The 21486-nt window shown below is 39.2% G+C and overlaps 1 protein-coding gene across 4 annotated transcripts in view; it reads left to right on the top strand.

Annotated features, from left to right (window-relative positions):
- The window catches only part of USP33 (ubiquitin specific peptidase 33), a 91243-nt gene extending 70265 nt beyond the window's left edge, over positions 1–20978 (top strand). For all 4 annotated transcript variants that reach the window (XM_075002195.1, XM_075002194.1, XM_075002193.1 and 1 more), the window contains 9 exons: positions 214–259; positions 500–680; positions 3073–3199; positions 4691–4860; positions 7040–7121; positions 10663–10771; positions 15315–15417; positions 16007–16075; positions 19773–20978. In XM_075002195.1, coding sequence (XP_074858296.1) covers positions 214–259; positions 500–680; positions 3073–3199; positions 4691–4860; positions 7040–7121; positions 10663–10771; positions 15315–15417; positions 16007–16075; positions 19773–19930 — 1045 coding nt within the window. In that variant the 3' untranslated portion in view covers positions 19931–20978. The remainder of the gene's footprint in view (positions 1–213; positions 260–499; positions 681–3072; positions 3200–4690; positions 4861–7039; positions 7122–10662; positions 10772–15314; positions 15418–16006; positions 16076–19772) is intronic.
- The last annotated feature ends 508 nt before the right edge of the window (positions 20979–21486 follow it).

The following is a 21486-nucleotide window of genomic DNA, read 5'->3' as shown; positions in this document are numbered from 1 at the left end:
GCTTTGAATTATTCAGTGAAACAGATTCTCTCTGCTTCAGGGTTTCATTATTCATATCACTTTGTCTACAGTAAGTCTAGTCTGAATTCCAGACATATTTCAGGTTTACTAATGTAATGCACAGCTTTAAAACTTCATCATGTTTTTGCTGAGTTGGTGCAGGAAGTGAAACATTTATAGAGCTAAATAATGTTTTTTTTCTTCATTGCTTAGGTTAAGAAATGGAGTGAAATTCTGCAAAGTGCAAAAATTTCCTGAGGTATTGTAATCACACACATTTAAAAATATTCTGCATGTTGGGAACATGGCAAGGTCAATGAGTTGTTTAGAAAGTAGATTGTGTCTTGAATTGATTCCAACTGCTTGTACTGGAGCCCATCAGAGTCCCAGAGGTTTTTAATACAGTTGGTGGGAAGACAACAGGGCCTCTGCATATATTTGCTAATAGAAAATTACACCTCAAATATTTCTTAATTAAATCTGTCGCTCTTTGTTACAGATATTGTGCATTCATCTCAAAAGGTTCAGACATGAGCTCATGTTTTCCACAAAAATTGGCACCCATGTATCCTTTCCCCTGGAAGGACTTGATCTTCAGCCTTTTGTTGCTAAGGACAGTCCAGCTCAGATTGTGACATATGATCTCTTGTCAGTCATCTGCCACCATGGCACAGCCAGTAGTAAGTATATGCTTGTTGTTTCAGACTGCAGACATAGTGACAGGTGTTCATGACACATTTCATTTTATGGAAGCAGATATAGGATTAGGGGCACCATTAAGTTTTACTGGCCTGAAAGGTAAACACAAGCAATGGTGCTGGTAATATCTGTTCCAAAGATGACAAGTCCTAGTGTGGATTGAACTTATAGGCTAGCATATGTTTTTGTTTGGTTGTCTTTAAAGTGAATTGTGACATATATTTTGGAATGTTATTTAGGAGTCTCGTGTAAATTGTAGATGAATAAATCATCTAATCCTACTGCCAAAAATAGTACTTATAGAAAACTCTCAAGTTACCCATCTTGTGGTGCTTGAGTCAGCGGGGCCCACAGCCACCATAGGCTCTGGAGCAAGGCATGTGTGTGTGGAAGTGGGGGATGGCTCCATCCCCCTGGAAGGTGTGGGGGCATCCAGCCCTCAGCACCACCTGGAGCAGCACTTCAGTCCTCTGGGAGTAATTCAAAGTAGTCCAGGGCTTTGGCTGTTCCCACTGCTGCAGTAACAGCAGTAGCCAGAAGCCCTGGGCCTCTCTTAATCACTGGGCTCTGAGGCTACTGCCCCCCTGTGCCCACCCTGTCGCTGGCCTGTGCAAGATGTATAAATTCAAGTACACAGTACAAATAATGATACAGTGTAAAATACTGCTCATCCCAGCAAGCAACACCATAAGCAAATATAATATAAATAATAAAATAAGCTCCTCCCTCCAGACGGGTCTGTGGGAGAAAAGATGGACTTAGTGGCATGTCCAGAGAATTAGCTGATTTCAGCTGTCATTACCAAAGGGAGATGTGCACAACAAATTCCCCTTATGATCAATATTCTTCCAATAGTTCCTTCTTGTTTGGCTGAGAGTTCCAGTGCCCCTTTTATTATAAACTCTGGGAACGTGTCATGGAGCAAGAGTTTCTCACGTAACAAGGCCTTGAACATCTGAGACATAGATTGAAAAAGACATAGGTTGGCTTTCTAATGCAGATCCAAGAACTCTGGTTATCATATGCTTTGTAAAGCTGCCCCAGCCAATCAAGCAGACATTCCTTTCTATAGTAGAACCCTAGAGTTATGAACACTTGTTTTGAGCTGACCAGTCAACCACATACCTCATTTGGAAATAAAAGTACAAAATCAAGCAGTGTCAGATTTAAAAAAAAAATGTAGTGCATTACGGTAATAAATATAAACTACTTCTGACAGGATGCTGAGTAGGGAGGGCTTAATCAGTCCCCTGCCATTATAGCCTCAATCAAGAGGAATGGATTGGAGCTTGTTAAACAGCCCTATGCTGAGAAAGGATGGGAGGGAGCGGGCGGGCAGACTCTATGCTCAGCTGGTGGCTAGGCCTGCTGCTGGCAAAAATTTGGCAGTAAATGGGAGCATAATAGCAGTGTAGTTTATGGGCAACCACTATAAATAAAGAGCACTGGTGTTTGCATCAACCTGAGGCATGTCTGATTGATTTGCAAGGAAAGTAGGGGCAGAAACCAAAGAGGCCCAGCTTGCACCTTTCTACCCTGCTAAAAGAAAAAAGGGAAAGGAACATTTTTTGTCTGTGTGGTAAAGTTTTAGTTATTTTAAATCAGTGTGCAGTTATAAAGTTTTGAAATAACAACCAAAACATTATATTTAGAGTTGCAAACAACCTTTATTCTCAAGGTGTTTGTAACTTTGGGGTTCTATTGTAGTTAGATTTCATGTAATTCTCAAGAGTCAGAAACCAGGAAAAAAAAACTAGGGTGCATTCAGCCAGAAATGGAAGTTAGAACAACTCAAGAATAGATTCTGTAGAATTTCCCAAAGGCAAGGTCCTCATTGTTTAGTTCAGATTGTTTCATCTTATTCTTTGCTAAATACTGCCTCCCTTTCAGATCAAGAGCAAGTATATGATTATGTCACCAGTAAGCACACCATATTTTGAGAAAAAGCCCGAGCCTATATTCAAATAGTATCCAAGATACAAATCAGGACACTTGAGATGTTTAACATGGTTCCTACTTCATGCAGATACCCTGGTTGCTGTTTGAGAATGTGCAGATCTGGACAGAAGAGTTCCTTTGACTAAAATAACTTACTGAATGAACATTCTTGACCATCATGATCTAGAGCAGAAATCAATCAAATTAAAGATCACTGGGGGAGCAGAGCATATGTTGAAAGAACATAGCCATGTCTTTCTTTTCCCTGATCTCAGATTTATAAAGAACCTGAACCAAATGTATACAAGTACCTTTTGTTAATAACATGACACGTGGTGAAAAGATGTGCAATTGTCTGTTTTCTTCACCTTTTACCTCAGTTATTCATAGCCACACATTTCACTGTACAGTGTTTTTAATACCTTCTGGTTCTAGGTGGACATTATATAGCTTATTGCCGAAACCATTTAAATAATCTGTGGTATGAATTTGATGATCAGAGTGTCACAGAAGTACCAGAATCGACTGTACAGAATGCAGAAGCCTATGTTCTGTTCTACAGGTAAGATGAGTAATAAAAGGAGGAGTAATGTCAGTGTCAGTATAAATCTTGCTGGAGTAAATGAATCACTTGTGAGTAGCTGGCCATTTGGCATCCAGCTTTTAAAATTAGGTTTCTAAATAATATTTGAGGGACACTTGGAATCCGAGAAGGCAATTGGGTCAATCAAATGTTCTGTTATCAGAGGGAGACCTTATAGTTCACATAGAACTAACGCTATGTACAGGTCACTGCAAAAATAGCTATGCTGGAGAAGTATTTTTGTTTTATAATAGCCCTCAGAAGTCATATTAAAAATGTATAGCAATTTCAGTATAGGAAAAAAAGCACTCTGTGCTCTTCTGAAGGCAGTAATGGAAAGTAATAGGGGGAAGGCTTCAGAGTATGTTCTCATACAGCAGATGCCACTATGGAGAGGTTGTGCTTTGATTTAATGAAATTGTTTGGCCACCAGTTTATTTTTGATGAAACACTTAGGTGAAATGAATTAAATGTTTAAATGCTTATGAAGCTTCAGAATAAAGCCATAGAGGTGGATCAGAGCATTGTGCAGATTGAAGATGGTGAAAATGCAGCAAGATTACTAGATTTTTGGGTGTCTTTTAGAACTGGCAACTAAGATTACCTCATTTTTATTCAGAGGAGGATACATGAAGGGTGGATTCTGTACACAGACTGAAATTATTAGAACTATAAAAGGAGTTCAGGAAACTCTCTCTAGCAGCTGGGAACTGAAACAGGGGCTTTACTGTGTCCTTTATTTTGCTTTGTGCTGGTCTTCTGAAACTCAGTGTGAAGGGGACACCTGCTATTACTATCTTCAGTCTCTGTCACTTCTGTACTTGGAATTTTACATCCAATTAGATTGTAACCTTTTAACTGTTTTACAACTATTAAACTATTCAGTTTTTAAAGATTACTTTCTTTATACTGACATCTAGTTTTTATTAACACAGGATGTGTGTTTACTACCGAAAGTTGAATACTATCAGAAATAAGTTATAATAGAATTGCACAGATGAGTAAATATATTGTGACAATATTTTTGTCTTTTGCAGAAGCACTAGGTGCAGGCCACAGGCTAAGAGAAAGTCATTGCTCTGACCAAGAATGACTGCTTCTGTGTTCCTTTTCGGAATAGACCATATTGTGAAAAAAGAACACTGTGCTTGTTGTGAACAAACACTTCAGAATTAGAACACACACTCAAACATTATGGAATATTTATATCTTGGTAGTAGACATTAAAATTCAAATCCTTGTTTCTTTAAATGGGGCATCTTTTCTGTGGGTTGTTTTAACTTGAATTAAAAATATTTAATGACATAATACTGTGATATTGTAATTGGTTTTTAGGTGTATTAAATGTAATGATCCAGAAATTCAATGAAGGATAAAGTTGGTTTCCAAATCAGTATTCAGAGTAAGTCAGCAGCACACATAAGGAAACATCTTGTGCTTAATTTTTTTTTTTTAAAACGCATGCAATAGGAAGAGCAATGAAGAAGCACAGAGAGAGAGGCAGAGGGTATCAAGTCTGTTGACAATGATGGAACCCAGTCTCCTTCAGTTCTATGTTTCTCGACAGTGGCTGAATAAATTCAAGACTTTTGCTGAGCCAGGACCTATTTCAAATAACGATTTCCTCTGTATGCATGGAGGTGAGACTGCTAATTGTTATGAAGTACCTGTGAAACAGAACCTCTACCTTTTGAGAATAAAGGTTTGCTTTATTTGGCCAGCAGTTTTTTTTTTTTTAAGTACAGGAACTAGTATGTAATTGATTTCTTATTCTTTATTCTTACTGGTTACCCGGAAGCCAATATTGTTTATTTTCTTGTCATTTCTGGTTAGACACCTACTGTGTGTTAAGTGAAGATCTATCACAGTGTGTAATTCCCAAAAGCTATAATAATTTTTCTTCAGTGTGCATTTTTTCCATAGTACCCTAATATCGTCTGAACATTTATGTATTTCTTATTGTTTTATACCTTTGATTACATAGTTATACTCTCCAAAGAACTGTTTGGATTAACACTTTATAAGCCAAATCCTTGTCAGACCTACCTACTGAAGATAACAGTTATAGGGATCCCACAAGTAATAGGACATTGTAGGGTATTCAACATACAGTAACAGGAAAAAGGCACTTTCTTGCATGTTGTGTATACAAGTTTAAAATTGTCTTTTTCTGATGTTAGTGAAAACTGTTATGTGATACCACTCTTACTTGGGCATCCGACTTTCTAAGCAATCACCATTCAGTGTCTACCACCCTCTCCCAAGTAACCATGTACAAAAGAGAAAATACTATGCCTGTGACCGTTTGGAAGTGTATATTTGCAGCAGGAGAACTGAGCCAAGGAGAGTGCAGTGGATGTATAGGACTACCTTCTCATTCCTCAGGGCTGCTAACAGTTGCTGCTGTCTTTATCAGGACATGGGCAGTCTGACTCGTGGAGCAAGAGTCAGTAAACAGGCTAGGTCAGATAGCATGAGATCAGAGTCAGACACAGGCCAGATGGAAAAACTGAGAGTTGGGCGAAAGGGGGCAGATAAGGTCAGGCTACCAGTAGATCAGCAGCAGGCAGTTGGAGCAAGTATTGCTGGGGAAGCAGCCCTAAGTAGATTGAACTTGGTTGCATAGACAACTTTCTGTTGTGCTGGGTTTAACTAGGAGCTGTGGAACAGCTTGGGACCCCTGTGTCCCACCAATCTGTTCCCAGGACTGGGGTGTTCTGTGAAGCTGCATCTACACGTCCCTTCCCTTTTGGAAGGGGCGTGCAAATGTGGCCAGTCAGAAATGCAAATGAGGAACAGATTTGAAGATCATGCCTTATTTGCATATTCATACCTGATCTGGTTTCCGGAAGAGCCATTTCAAAAGGAAACCCCCTTTTGAAAACACGTGAATAAAATTAGGAAGAAAGGTGCTTTTGAAAGAACCCTGTCCACGTGGTTGCTTTGGCTTCTGGAAATGGCTCTTCTGGAAGCCAGATCATGCAAGAATATACATACGAGGTATGAGATATTTAAATCTGTGCCTCATTTGCATTTCTGTTTGGCCACATTTGCATGCTCCTTCTGAAAGGGAGGGCCTATGTAGACACGACTTCAGTAGCTCTTCTCACAACAGCTATTTTTCTACACGTTCATGGTGCAGCATATTCACTAGTGTTCCACACACGGAGAGGCCTGGATGCTGTATATATACAATAGGTATTTATAGTACATAGTGCTTGCACAGTTGTAGAAGCAACAGCAAATGAGATTTCATTGTCCATAATCCCATCCCCCTCATCTTGAATTTTCATCATCCATAAGCCTCTCTTTGGACTTTTGAGGCTATCTAGAAAGTATGAAGACAACTAATAAGGTTTAATGAGCAGTGAGCGGAATAGAATTTGATAAGACACATTCATTGGCTTTTACCTGAGTAATCCAAAAGCTCAAAAGTAAGAATTCAAAATTACAATTTAATCCTACTTCTTAGAGCACACTTTGCAACCACGATTCTTAACGTAAGCCTATACAATCAATCCATTTTTGCTTTCAAATATGTCTGAATTAAATCTTTGATGTCTTTGCCTTCAGATTCTTCAGTAAATGTTTCAGGCATGTCTTAACAAGAGCTGGAACTTTTAAAGAAACTGATCTTGAGTTAGTACCTTGGCAGGTCATTTAAAGCCAGACTTACTATATTATACCTTATAATTTAATTTTAAGTATCAAAATGGTTCATGAATTAAAGAGACCTTTAAAACAGTAGTGCTTTTTCCCGAACTTTGTGTAGAATAGCCAATTAAAACAAAACAACAATATCTTTTTCTTCTTTTTTAGGTGTTCTTCCACATAAGGCTAGTTTTATAGAGGACCTGGTTGTAATGCTACCTCAAAATATATGGGATACCCTCTATAGCAGGTAACTGATGTTCTGTATTATGGTTTCAGATCCAGCATTTGTGCCAACTTTTGAGTTCACAAAACTTAGGAGTAGTGTTAAAAGTTGAATTCCAGATACAAAGCTGGGACAGGGGAGTGCAAGGTACAGATTTAGGAAATTTGCTTGTATAAGACAGCCCAGGGAAATGGTGTTGAAGATAGTGAGGGTATTATATCAATAAATGCTATGCGTATTATTCTTCAAAATAACAAAGCAAGTCAACAAAACATGCTTTGCAAAAGGTGTTTTAAAGTATCATCGCTGCTTAGCTATAGAAAGAATTAGCATTTTGATTCCTTGGTTGTTTTTGCTTCAATCAACTGCTAGAATTACTTCAAAACAACTTACTTCTGAGGGTTCTCTGTAAATACTCTGCATTCCTCTAGGGGGTTGCATCTGAGCGCCTTCTGAAGGCATAACTTTTTTAAGGCTGAATTCTGTGTTGCAATCTTGTTGATTTAAAGAGCCCCATTGAGGTCACTGAGGCCTCTGTTACACATCACACATTCCAAGATTTTTTATCTTTTAAATCCCAGGCATCTGAGCAGGAAAGAGCTGTAATGATTTGTAAATAGCCCAAGTTTAAAAAAAAAAAAATCCTACATCTCCCCTACACAGCTTTTTCTGTCTTATCTATGTAGCTTGTCTTTCATCCCTCCTAACCTATAGAAGCAGTAGTGGTGCCTTCTTATTTCCATGCTCACCATTCTCCTTGCCAGCATTTCAGGCAAGGCAGAAAGTGCCTGCTGCTTTTTCTCTCTACAGCAGCAGTAGTACATTATTTTTCTTTGAGATCCAGACGTCTTAGACCTTGACTATATCTTGTCCAGCTCTGAGAGAAAACTGCAACAGCAAAAGGTATTAAGTAAATAAAAAAGATTTGGGATCTATTCAAAAGTATCTGGCAATTGGAATTTGGCCCATGGTCTACCCATAGACCACTCTGCTTTACAGTTTGGATAGATACTCTTTCCATGCTGACCTCTAAAAGGGTTCTTCAGGTGAAGAAAATTGAAATTCTTATTGCTAATAAAATTAAATTTCACCCACTAAAAACTACATTAAAATATTTCAGATTGTTATTAACCAAGTGAAGGTAGAATTCAAGTTGATTGGGACCAGACTGCTTTCAGTACCTTCAGAGTACTTGTCTACATGCAAATTTAATTAGTTTAATTAACCAGTTTAAAATCACAGCTTAAGGCCAGGACTGTACTAGCAAACCCTCAATTGTAGAAATAGTTTACACCACCGAAATAAGGGGTACCAACCAAAACATATTTATGCTGGTATAACTACATCAACATGAGGGCTGTTTTCAGTCTAGAAATCATACCTCCAATTAACAATGCTATTCCCGCAAAACTTTCTATTGCAGACCAAAATTTAGTCTTTAATGTGCCACAAGACTGTTTGGTTTTTTTTGTGATACTACAGACTAATGCAGCCACCTCTCTGAGACTGGTTTAACCAGTGTATCTTGTATGCAGAGTAAGCCAGAGAATAAACTAGTTCTTTTCTATAGAGGTATTTCTTAAAGCTGAGCAGAAGTTGTCATTTCCATTTTTGTGGGAAATTCTGACATTTCAACATTTTTGTTTTTATCCGAAAGTGTGGTGAAAAGAATTTTCTGCAGAACATAAAGTCTGAAAAATTTGAATGTGGAAATGTCAAACTAGTTTGATCAGAACTAATCACGTCAAGCTTCTCCAAGTCAGAATGCTTTGTTGGGATGAGCTGAAATGTTTTGCTTCAAGTAACGTCAGTGTTAAGAACATAAAAATGGCCATAGTGAGTCAGACTAAAGGTCCACTTACACCAGTACCTGTCTTCTGGCACAATAGCCAGTGCAAATTGGTCCAGAGGGAATTAACAGAACAGGTAATCATCAAGTGATCCATCCCCTCTCTGGGTCTGGATTCTCAACTTCTGGCAAACAGAGGCTAGGGAGACCATCCTGGCCTATCCTGTTTTGTAGCCATTTCTGGACCTATCCTTCATGAATTTTAGTTGTTTTTTTTAGCCCTGTTATCATCTTGACCTTCACAACATCCTCTGGCAAAGAATTCCACTGGCTGACTGTGTGTTGTGTGAAGCATTGCTTTTTTTTTAAAAGCCTGTTGCCTATTAAGCTGCATTTTCTCTCTGTGGTGCGCTGCCTTAGGGGAGATACAGTTTGGAAGCCTCATAGCCCATTCTCCTCTATGGGGCCACATTCCCAGCTACAGTAGATCTCCCATAAAGTGCAGAATCATGTGGTATCCATGACCATGCAGTTGAGTCAAAGTCCTCCAGGCAGCCCAGTCTGTAAATGAGAATTGGAGCTGGAATTAGAAATCTCATAAGAGAGGATACACCATGATAGGGAAATACTTTGAATGTTTTATAAAATGGAAAAATGAAATATTCAAATTTTGGTGAATCATTCACAAATGAAGTATTTCCTTATGTTTTTTCTTACAAAAATCAACTTTTTGGCAAAATCAAAATTTTCCCATGCAAAACGGAAGTTTTTCAGAAATTGCATTTTCTCTCAGAAAATAATTGACAGAAAATTCTTGACCGGATCTCATGCTGTCCTCATCTCTGTATACAAGTACCTGGCTAGCGTTTGTCATGTGGTATTTTTTCCTTTCTTCCTCTCCCCAGGAAGTAGTGTGCTTTTCAGTGACGTGCTAAATAGAGTACATATTATGTTTTCATAAATCTAAATTTCCTGAAGAATAATGATGCTTCCAGTGGGTGAATATCCCTTTAATTTTAATAAGTGAACAATATAACCAGTATATAACCTAGTTCAGTCTAAAATACATACAATCAGAGAGTGCACTTCAAAATCTAAAATGCAATTTTGTAAAGTTCTGTTTAGTTCATGAATGAGGAACTCTTATGGGCAGCTGGCCACAACTGGCCAATACGCTTTGCCCGGCATGGGGGTAGGAAGCGGCCCTGTGTGCTGCAGGGAAGTGCTCACAGCAGGCGCTGCCCCGCCCCCCACCATTGCTACCATTGGTCTGGAATTGCAGACAATGGAAGTGGGTGGGGGAGAAATGGGGGCAGTGCCTGCAAGCACAGGGCCATGTGGAGCCACCTGTGCCCCCTGGAAGCTGCACCAGGGAGGTGCTCCAGTCCCTTGCACCCTTCTCTCTCTCTCACATACACATGCACACACCCTGCTGCTGGGATCCCACACCCTAACCCCCCAACCTGCTCCTGCACCCCACCTCCCACCCAGATCTTGCACTTTTACCCACAGCCCACTCCTGCACCCTACCTCCTTCCCAGACCCCCACCCCTACCCTCAGCCGTCTCCCCATCAGCCCCCTCCTACATATTGAATCCCTCATTTTGGCCCCACCCCAGTGGCAATAAAAATAAGAAATTCAGACCGTACTGCTGAGTGTTTGCTGTTTGCCTTTTTTTTGCAATCAGAATCTGGTCCTGACAGTCTGTTAGAAGTGTGGGGGAGAAGTATGCAACATCTGTCATGAAATTAAAAGGAAATTTACTGTGATTATAGGTATGGAGGAGGACCAGCCGTTAACCACCTGTATGTTTGTCATACCTGCCAAATAGAGGCTGAGAAAATTGAAAAAAGAAGGAAGACTGAATTGGAAATGTTTATTCGGGTAAAATTAGTGATTGATATTCACTAAATTCTTTCCAGTCTTTTTATCCTTTTCTTATACTTCCTTAAAAACAATATTTTGACCAGGATTCTCAAATTCTTTCATAGTGACTCAGATTTTAATAGATCAGGTTTTTTTCCCCCCATGAACAACCTACTCCCATTTGCAATAACAAAATATCCCTGTGGTATCTGTGGCAGTTCTGTAATTGGGAACTGCAACATTTAATGTGTTTTTTGGCAGATTTTCTTCTATTGCAGCTTAGGTGGCAACAGTCACTAGCATATGAGCATCTTGAAGTAGTGTCCCATGGGTACTTCACAACAAGTGTGTGCACCCCTCATTGTCAATTGGAGAATTTCAACAGCAGTCCCTTGTGCACATACACATGCATTTTCCTGTCTGCCAGGATGTGAGCAAGCATGCATAGGCCTTTCCTTCTCAACTGCCCCTGGCAGAGACAGAGCTAAGAAATGTCCATTAATGAATCATTAGCTCTGTATAGTTTTGCAGACAGTTAATGAGGTACTCCTCGATCCTCTCAATGTTATGTGGCAGACCTCTGTGTTCAGCCCATCGACATGTAAGTGGATGGACAAAAAGTATTGTGTGCTTAAGGAGGTGGTTAAAGGCCTCCAATACCAGTTAAGTCCACCCAGTACACTCAAGATGGCAGATGCTGGGAACTGTTTCAAAAAAAGGAAAATTCATTGGCCACTTCGTTTCAGGTGGCTAATTACTGGGCCTTGTTGGCCAGATATAATACCAGGAAACTAGGTTCCTTTATTGATAAGTTCCCAGAATCCCATAAAGACCTATTTATTTGCCATAATTAATGAGAGCCAGATCATGGTGAACAGCCTCTGCAGTTCATATAAAACTCAGCAGACAAGTGCATATTCATTTTCCACACCTGTGGTTATGAGAAGCGTTTCACAGCTGTAATTGTCTGGCTTCCTGAAAGAGGTCCAAACCATAATGGAAGATTTTCCCTATGAGGGAACAATGTTATTCACCAAAAAGACATATTTTCCCCTTCACACACTGAGGGATTCTCAGGTGACACTTCATGCTGTAGAGATACAAACAGGCCTGCAAGAGAATATGGCCCTTAGCCAATGTGTAAGTCCCAGTCATCTCTCTACACATCTCAGTACTTGTCACAGAGATCTTAGGAGCCACAGACAGAAAAAAATTTGCTTCCCCAAGCGAAAGCACTCAGGACCACAACCAACTTCACCTTACCCTCAGTCTTGAAGCAGCAGTTGATGTATTGGTCAAAGTGCCTGTAGAACACTCTTCTCTCCCCCTTATGCTGGTATGTCCAATTCCTCCTTTTGGAGACTGCCTTATCCTGTTCCACATCACCTGGGAATGAATAACCTCCAACAAGTGAGCGTTGCGATCACTGAGAATGAATGTGCCATCCACTCTCCTGGCATTCCTCCACCCAGACACCTTTCCTTATTCTTTTTCAGCAACCCTTTTCATGAGAATCTGCTATATTGAGGTAAACCATCTCATCATAAGAGCTGTAGAAGCTGTGCCCATATATCTCATGACAGTAGAAACATTTGCCTCTTAACAGCAGTGAAAAAGGGAAGTTGTAGGCCTGTACTGAACCTTAGACTGCTCAGCAGACATTTCAAAGTGCAGAAATCCAAGATCACCTTATCAGTGATTATCTCAGCATTAGATGGAAGAAATTCGTTCTCTGCCCTTGCCCTTTAAGATACGTACTTCTCCATTTCATTCCTACCACATCACATACCATTACCACAGATTCATTCTGACCCAGGACCACTACCAGTACAGAGTACTCCATTTTGGCCTCTCATTTGCTCCTATGGTGTTTTCCAAGATCATCTCAGTAGTAGCAGCTCATTTATTCTCTCAGAACATAATATTTTTTCTCTATGTTGGTGATTGCTTTCTTGGGGAACTAGTACTGCACAGAGGCTCAATGAGTCACTCTGACCACACAGGACCTGTTTCTGAATCAGTGCTTATAGGTCAGTGAACAAAAATCAACCTTAACACTGGTTCAAAGGCTAGAATTCATATGAGCTAACCTTGAATCCATTCAGAGAGACTAGCACACAAAGGTACTAAATAGTGGCATATGAAGTCACTTATGTATATAAGCTATATATGTGTCTTGCTGTTTATTATTGATTGGTCACAGTTGCTCTACACTGTAATTTCTGTTCACTGAGATCCCAATTCTGTTAATTGATTGTTAGTTTGTTATATTAGTAGATATAAATTAGTGGTCTCAGCCCCTTGAGCCATCCATCCATCACATATTAATTCATTTGCTTTGAGGTCGGTATTTCTGATTATTAACCATAATGCTGTTTGCATTAGTCCTGTTGTGAAGTGTGCTGTGCTTCCTGTCAGTATGAAAGGATCACACATAAAGTTGCTGTCAGAGTGGCCATCACACAAATTTATTTTATGTGATATTTCAAGTGGCCCCACTGTTTAAGCAAGTTTGATATCAAATGTTCTAGCTTCTAAGGGAATACTACTATGTATCTTTGCATTAGATTATTTTTGTAATGAAGAATGTAACTACACAGTTTGACTTCAAGGTGTTCAGTAAACAGAGTCATTAAATCTTAACCACAAAGAGTTTAAGTAGCCCACTGAGAGGAAAAATATTTTTATGCTCTAAAAATGAGAGTTAAGGCTACTTTGAAATTTTATTCTAGTTCTATGTCTTGTTTTCCTCTGAGTCTTCTTGGAAGACCCAGAAGTAAGAACTTGATAAGTTCTTGCAGGAACAAGCTGGAGAATCTCCAACAAAGTAGGTTTTTCCTACCAATTATTATTTGTGTTAGTTTAATTGGTGTAAACAAATAGTTGTCAAATAAGAATTTCAAACCATCTAAATATTAGCTTCCTTACTTATTATCTTTCCAGGTATCGATATAAACTTTTAGGAAAAACAAGTAGACAAAATTTGTATTCTTTGAGTTGCTTGCTCATGTTGATTCCATGCTAAGTGTGTGTGTGCCCTCATGCAGAGTGGCCAGAGATATTTCCCTTACTGTTATCTGTAAGGCTAGTCCTTGGGCCCTCTGGAGCCCTGTCCCGTTATAAGGGATACCATCAACACTGTGCCTTCTCGGTTCCGTTTCCTCCTGTAACAATTGCTGGAACAGTTTCTTGTTTTTGCAAGACTTCCTACCCTCGTGCTTTGGACCTTTCTCACTGAATATAGTTCTTTCTCCTGTTAGACAGTCCCCAACCTTCTACATCAACAGAACAAACCCTTCTGCAAGTCAGCTCTGCTCTTTGTCATTGATGGCCAGGATGAAAGCTGTACTTGTGTTGTCTCAGAGGATTTCATCTTGGATGACCACCTGCATGAAAATTTTGTTGTGAACAGGCCAGGGTGTTGCCCCGGTTGTCATGACTGCTCGTTCCATGAGTATACAGACATTGTTTGGGTGTTCCTTGTTCAAGTTCCAATCCAGGACATCTGCTGAGCTGCTGCCTAGCCTTTGGTTCATATCTTCATATCCCACTACACCAGCGTTTCCCAAATTAATTTGGCCATGGAACTCTTCAACTTGGAATATATTGAAGGAACACATACAGGCAGTCTGGGGGAGGGCAGAGAGGTTTTATACAGAAAAATTGCCACACTTTATGCTCAAAAGTTGACTTAAGAGTTAGGGAGTTTTTTTAGATGTCTTTTATTTTAGAAAGAACAAAAAATAACAAGAGAAAATCTTCTGAATGAACAACTAATGTCCTTCTGCTAAGAGCATGGTTAGCAACCCTATAACTAAGTATAAAAATTAAGTACAAACCCAGAACAAAACATCAGTGTAACAGCCAAAGGAAGGATGGTTAGTGTTTTTTTTGTACAAAAATAGAAAGGACAATATTGTTCAAAAAAGGACTGTCCTGCCATAAAGCTTAAAAACATTTTTATGACAAAGAAATGCAAAATGAATTAGGCATGGAAATCTATTTCTACATTTTGTGGTTTTATATATTTGTTATTTTTACAGAAAACTACCGCAAGATAAAAACTAACATTTGATAATTTTGTAAAATGGGAAGAGAATTTTTGCATCTCTGTGCATAAGTTACATAATTATACTATTATGAATGAATGCATTATAAATGTTAATATCCTATAATACCTTAGTATTTTTGATACACACATAATTTCTTATTTAATATTTTATAAGGAAAAATATCTCTAGCATTGAAATTGTTTTACGGAACACCAGTACAGGAGCATTAGTTGGAAGTTGTTAGTTATAGTACTAGATTATTCAAAGGAAACCATAAAATCTTAAACTCTGACGTGAAGTAGGAATTGACTTTCAGATGTTTTTGTGAGATTGAAGACTATTATGCGTTTACTGCTTTGACACCTTGAAGACATTTAAACAATTTTATATCAGTCCAAATATTTCGACTCAACCCATCAGATATTAGATAGAAATCATGGTCTATTGAAAAAAATTATTTTGCAACTAGCTGTAACAAGGCAAATAATGGGCCTGCTTTTTTCCCCTAGCTCAATAGAGCATTCCAAGACGAAGAATCTCCATCCATTTTTTACTGCATCAGTATGCAGTGGTTCAGAGAATGGGAAGGATTTGTAAAGGGGAAAGACAGTGGTAAGTAGCTAATTAGGGTTGTAAAAGTTCATTTGGTAGGTACTCTGTACTCTTTCATTATGTTCTCTTCCTTATCAGATAGCAGTTCCAGTAAAGTGAATTATGCCTGAATGTTGTCATAGGGGGTAGAACTAAGAATATGTTGAGCAGAATAGTAAAGAAAATATTTAACGAATGCTTTGATGTGTTGAAAGTATTATGCAGGAAGTCAACTTCACAACGTATCAGTGTTAATAGAGCTTTCTCAACAGGTGCAAGTCTTATTCTGTAAAACTGCAATTTAAATATTGGATAATGTTTATTTTTGGGATTTGTAAAGTATAATAATTGGGTGAACCTGCTTTTGAAACAGCTTGAAGATTTAATTTATTATTGAAGTTATTGCTCTCTGAAAAATATCCATTTGTGTCTTAATATCGTAGTTCTGTTGCTGAAAGCATCTCTTTCCTTTTGCTCTGTATAAAGTATACAATTCAGTGGTCAGTAGACCAAACGGGAGGCAAATCAACTACAATTTAAAAAAAAAAACCTGCTTTTTTCCATTTTCAGAGCCCTAATTTATAGTTGTTCTGTTTTTTTTCCACGTTAGATCCTCCAGGCCCTATTGATAATACTAAGATTGCAGTCACTAAATGTGGTAATGTTGTGTTAAAACCAGGTAAGTGTCTACTGATATTACAAAATGTTCTTTATGCAGTCTGTTTTTATTAATGGTTTGGGAAACATGCTGCTATGAAGTTCTATGTGTATCTCTGCTATAAACTCCAGGTTTTAGTGTATTATAGTCTTCATGCTCTGTTTCAGAGAATATATGCATGGCAGGTGGGGGGAAAAGTCACCTGACCCCAAGCAGCCTGGCCACCGGACAGTTTACCCAAGAAAATTAATGGACTAGTTTCTATTGCTGATTAAGCCAAGTATAGGAAATACTGTAGAGAACTCATTTTCTAGTAAGGGGAAAAGTTTTTTCTCTGTTATCTTTCATTAAATGCATACCATTCAATTTACTTTGAGCTAGGAGTCTTTTCCCTCTAGGTTGAAAGAGCTGGCTTTGAAGCTACTAAATGTAAGGTAAATCCCTTTAAACAGTTGATCCTCATTTGAATGAGAAATTATGTCAGACTTAAAGAATATAGTCACTATGTATGTCCTTAGCATTATATAACACAAAAATATCAAATTTTGTGGCCAAGGAGACCTTAATTCAAAATCCAGACAGGAAAAAAAATGCTCTCTGGGACCTAAAGGAAAAATATTAAATTTTAAAAATATTTTATTTTTGGCAGTCTGCTAGCTGGATAGAAGTTAGCGTAGTGAGAGGGATTTGAATAAGAGGCCTAGGATCCTCTAGTGGCCTGTTGTTAATTAGGTCATTACACAAAGAGGCTATGTCTACACGTGCACGCTACATTGAAATAGCTTATTTCGATGTAGCGACATCGAAATAGTCTATTTCGATGAATAACGTCTACATGTCCTCCAGGGCTGGCAACGTTGACGTTCAACTTCGACATTGGGCAGCACCACATCAAAATAGGCGCTGCGAGGGAACGTCTACACACCAAAGTAGCACACATCGAAATAAGGGTGCCAGGAACAGCTGCAGACAGGGTCACAGGGCAGACTCAACAGCAAGCCGCTCCCTTAAAGGGCCCCTCCCAGACACAGTTGCCCTAAACAACACAAGATCCACAGAGCTGACAACTGGTTGCAGACCTTGTGCATGCAGCATGGATCCCCAGCTGCAGCAGCAGCAGCCAGAAGCCCTGGGCTAAGGGCTGCTGCACACAATGACCATAGAGCCCCGCAGGGGCTGGAGAGAGAGCGTCTCTCAACCCCTCAGCTGATGGCCACCATGGCGGACCCCGCTATTTCGATGTTGCGGGACGCGGATTGTCTACACGTGCCCTACTTCGACGTTCAGCTCCGAAGTAGGGCGCTATTCCCATCCCCTCATGGGGTTAGCGACTTCGACATCTAGCCGCCTAACGTCGATTTCAACTTTGAAATAGCGCCCAACACGTGTAGCTGTGACAGGCGCTATTTTGAAGTTGGCGCTGCTACTTCGAAGTAGCGTGCATGTGTAGACACGGCCAGAGGGAGTCATCTGCAGTCATAGAATCCTAGGGCAGGAGGTGACCTCAGGAGTCCAGCCCCCCGCCTAAAGCAGGATCACCCCTAATTAAATCATCCCAGCCAGGACTTTGTCAAGCTGGGATTCAAAAACCTCTAGGGATGGAAATTCTACCATCTCTCTAGGTAATGCATTCCACCATTTCTCCTTGTTCTGCCATCCATCACTACTGAGAACAGCCTCTCTCTCCATCCTCTTTAGAGCCCCCTCCCCGCCTTCAGGGAATTGAAGGCTTCTATCAAATCGCCCCTGACTCTTCTCTTTTACAAACTAAATAAGCCCAGATCCCTCAGCTTGTCATCCTAGGTCATGTGCTCCAACTCCCTAATCATTTTCATTGCCCTCCAGTGTATCCACATCTTTTCTGTTTGCGGGAGCTGAGGGGAAGGAACTGGACACAGTACTCTAGATTGGGCCTCACCAGTGCCAAACAGAGGGGAATAATGTCTCTAGATCTGCTGGCAGTAATGCTCCTAATGCACCTTAATATGTCGTTTGCCTTCTTGGCTACAACGGCACACTGTTGACTCATATCCAGCCTCTCATCCACTGTAATCCCCAGGTCCTTTTCTGCTACACTCCTGCTTAGCCAGTTGGTCCCCAGCCTGTCACACTGCTTGGGATTCTTCCAGCCCAAGTGCAACACTCTGCACTTGTCCTTACTGGACCTCATCAGATTACTTTTGGCCCGGTCCTTCAGTTTATCTAGGTCACTCTGGACCCTATCCCAACTCTCCAACATATCTATCTGTTCTCCTAGCTTAGTGTGATCTGCAAATTTGCTGAGGGTACAATCCATGGCATATAGTAACTGTATTCTTTCAAAATACTTCTTAATGCATTTCATAATATTACCCTCTCTAAGGTGTAGTTTTAAAGTTGACATACAGTGTGGCTTTATACCTATGAAACTTAGATCCATGTCATATTAGATGTTTAATTATTTAAACTCTGTGAACATGGTGTTCATGATGGTAAGCCTCTGACTATAATATATAACCAGGAAACTCCATGTTAAATCACTTAGTACTGTTAGAGTGACCACCAAACTCTCACTCTAGCTCAGGGTGGGCAATCATTTTCACTGTGGGGGGCAACTCCCCAAAGTTTTGAAAGAATCACAGGCCTGTTCTGGGCCCTCAGAAAGAGTGAGACCTTGTGTGGAAGGGGGAGGGGAGGGAGAGAGAGAGTGAGTGTGTGTGTGTGTGTTTGTGGTATAGAGACTGGGAGAGTGTGTATACAGTGATTATGTGGAGGGGCACATGAGACTGTATGAACAGGGTGCAGAGACTTCGTGTGGGGATGACACAAACAGTGGGTGTGTGACATAGAGGGCATGTATTTTGGCAGTTGCTGCTGTGTAAATTTCTGAGAGATACCATGCACTGTCCCTTTAAGATAGGGAAGGCTCTCATCCTCTTTGTCTCCCCTATCCTGTGTGGTATATGGGGGAGCATGTGTGTAGCTGTGCATCGAAAAGTGCATAGACTCTGAGCTGAAAAAGAGGTGATAGGAACCCTGGTAAATGTTGCACAGTACCACCTGAATTACATAACTGCTGATCCAACATCTGTTGCAGTCGTTACAATTGTGTTATTGTCATCTGTAATGTCCTATTAGTGTATTCTTTCTGGGTTTCTGATAACTCCTTCATGTTTCCTGCTTAATATTCTGCACATTTAGTGCTTTGTCTCAACAACTATGAGCAGACTGGACTCTGGAGTTTTTTTAACTCAATGTCTTAGCTGGAATTGGAAATTAAATCCTTTACTGATTCCCAGGACCTGAATACAAGCTTGTCTGCTGCTAGTCTGGCAGACAGATAGATCAAATAAGATCATTCAATATAGAAAGTTCACTCTGTATAACACACTTTAGCTTTTGATATACTGTTTGTACTTTTAAGATAAATGAAGTGCTACATTCTCTGAAGTCAGCTTAGATTTGGTATCAATTAGTATTAAATGTATGAAACAATTTGTTGCCCATTATGTACTGGACAGTTCACTTAGTCTTTCACCAGATTGAGTAGTATGCAGAGTATTATTGCAGAAATTCAAAAGGATGATACTAAATTTGAGTGTTTTTTACTTAGGGCAAGAAGTTTTCTGCCAATCTTAAGCATAATTTTTTAAAATTATGCAATTAAGAGTTTTACGCTAGTTTATACTAGATATGTTTTAAGATAAGCATTTGAAAAAAGTAAATGTATTATTTTCAGGAGCAGATTCTGGACAGATTTCTGAAGAAACTTGGAATTTTCTGCAGTTAATCTATGGGGGAGGGCCAGAGATTATTCTCCGACCACCTGTTGCTCCAGTAGAAACTGATGTGCTTCAAACAGAGGAGAAAATTGAATTAGAAACTCGTGGTCTGTAGCCATCAGCACAAGGATGAATTTGTAATAAATCCTTTCCGCTTGCCCAAAACACATTCCAGAGAGGTGTTCAGATTTTATTTTATTTTTGCCTAGAATGGGGCAGCTCATTGTGAATTATGTTAGTAAAGAAGAATTAGTTGAAAATAGATTGTTAAAAATGTACTTTGAAACCGATCAGGCAGACTGCTCTGTTCATGTTTTAGAAGGTATCTGGCTTATATATTTTGAAACATTTGATTAATTGGGGGAAAAAATCAACAGAATTTTTGGTATGTGTTAAACCTATGCTATACTTTGTAGATTTACAAAATTGAGATGAAGAATTTTTAAAATGCTTTTAAATATTGCTGTGAATTGCTGTTCAATCTTTTCTGAAATTTATAAAATGCAGCATGTCTTACTTGTACAGTTTTGACAAGACTACGTATAAAAAGCATATTTTAAGTGGATCACAAGGAGGTAGTAAACACTCAGGAAAAGTTAAGTTTCACCTTTTGTTGCACTGCAATTTATACAATAATGAGCAGCATAAAACTTCCAAATGCTTTTCTTATTTGAATGTATCAAATATATAATTAATCTAGATGGAATATTGTTTTGGTCAGCATATGCCAGTAACTTATTGCCTACTGAAATTTAAATAAGTTGTATATAAACCTACCTAATATCTTTAATAGCATCAGTGACTGAAAAAAATTAAATCTTCTTTAGGGTATTTGTTTGAGAGCATGAAGCTTGGAATGTAAATGATTGTGGACATGAGACTGCGCACTTGAGAAATTAAATTATCTAGTCTTTTTAACTAAATGCCTAAACAGTTAATTATGAAAAAATTATTGTATAGCTACAAAACACTTTTTGGCATGTTTTGTGATGTCAGAAGTTGGATAGACTATGTTGCAAGACTGCAAAATCTTGCTAGCTAATTTATACTGGAATATGAATGGCATTCAGTCTTTTTTTCCCCCTCTGCTTGATATAGCTACCAGCTACACTAGCTATAGCTAATATTATTCAAGGCTGCCTCTAATAAAAATGACCTTTGAACACTGGAAATACTTATTTAAATGTGTTTGCATTCTTTTAAGTGAAATACATATAATTGTTAAGCAACGTGATTGTAATACAGATTTCAGCAGTTCAAGAGATGTTTCTTAGAAGTTTTCTCTATTTAGGAAATAGTACCTCACCTATCTTGTCTCTTAATGTCATCTTTTATTGGACCACTTTCTGTGGGCGAGAAAGACAAGCTTTGAGCTTACACAGAGCCCTTCTTCAGGTTTGGGAAATGCACTCAGCACCACAGCTAAATACAAGGTGGAACAAGCTGTTTAGCATCAATAGCTAACACACTCCAAGGGACCATTTAAGGTGAAATGTGACCCATACACACCTCTGTAGTCATAAGGGGCAGAGTGAAGAGGAGGGTTGGTGAAATGTCATAATAAACCTTAAATACAGTGCATCTCTGCAATCCATTGACACATCCATTGGTTTTGGAAAGCCCCCTCCCCGCCCAGTACTTTCCCACCCATAGAACCTATCACTCCCAAGT

This window comes from Carettochelys insculpta, chromosome 9 (assembly GCF_033958435.1).
Source record: "Carettochelys insculpta isolate YL-2023 chromosome 9, ASM3395843v1, whole genome shotgun sequence".
Classification (NCBI taxonomy): domain Eukaryota; kingdom Metazoa; phylum Chordata; order Testudines; family Carettochelyidae; genus Carettochelys; species Carettochelys insculpta.
The sequence above is the reverse complement of the archived record's forward strand: the minus strand, read 5'-3'. Positions and strand labels throughout refer to the sequence as shown.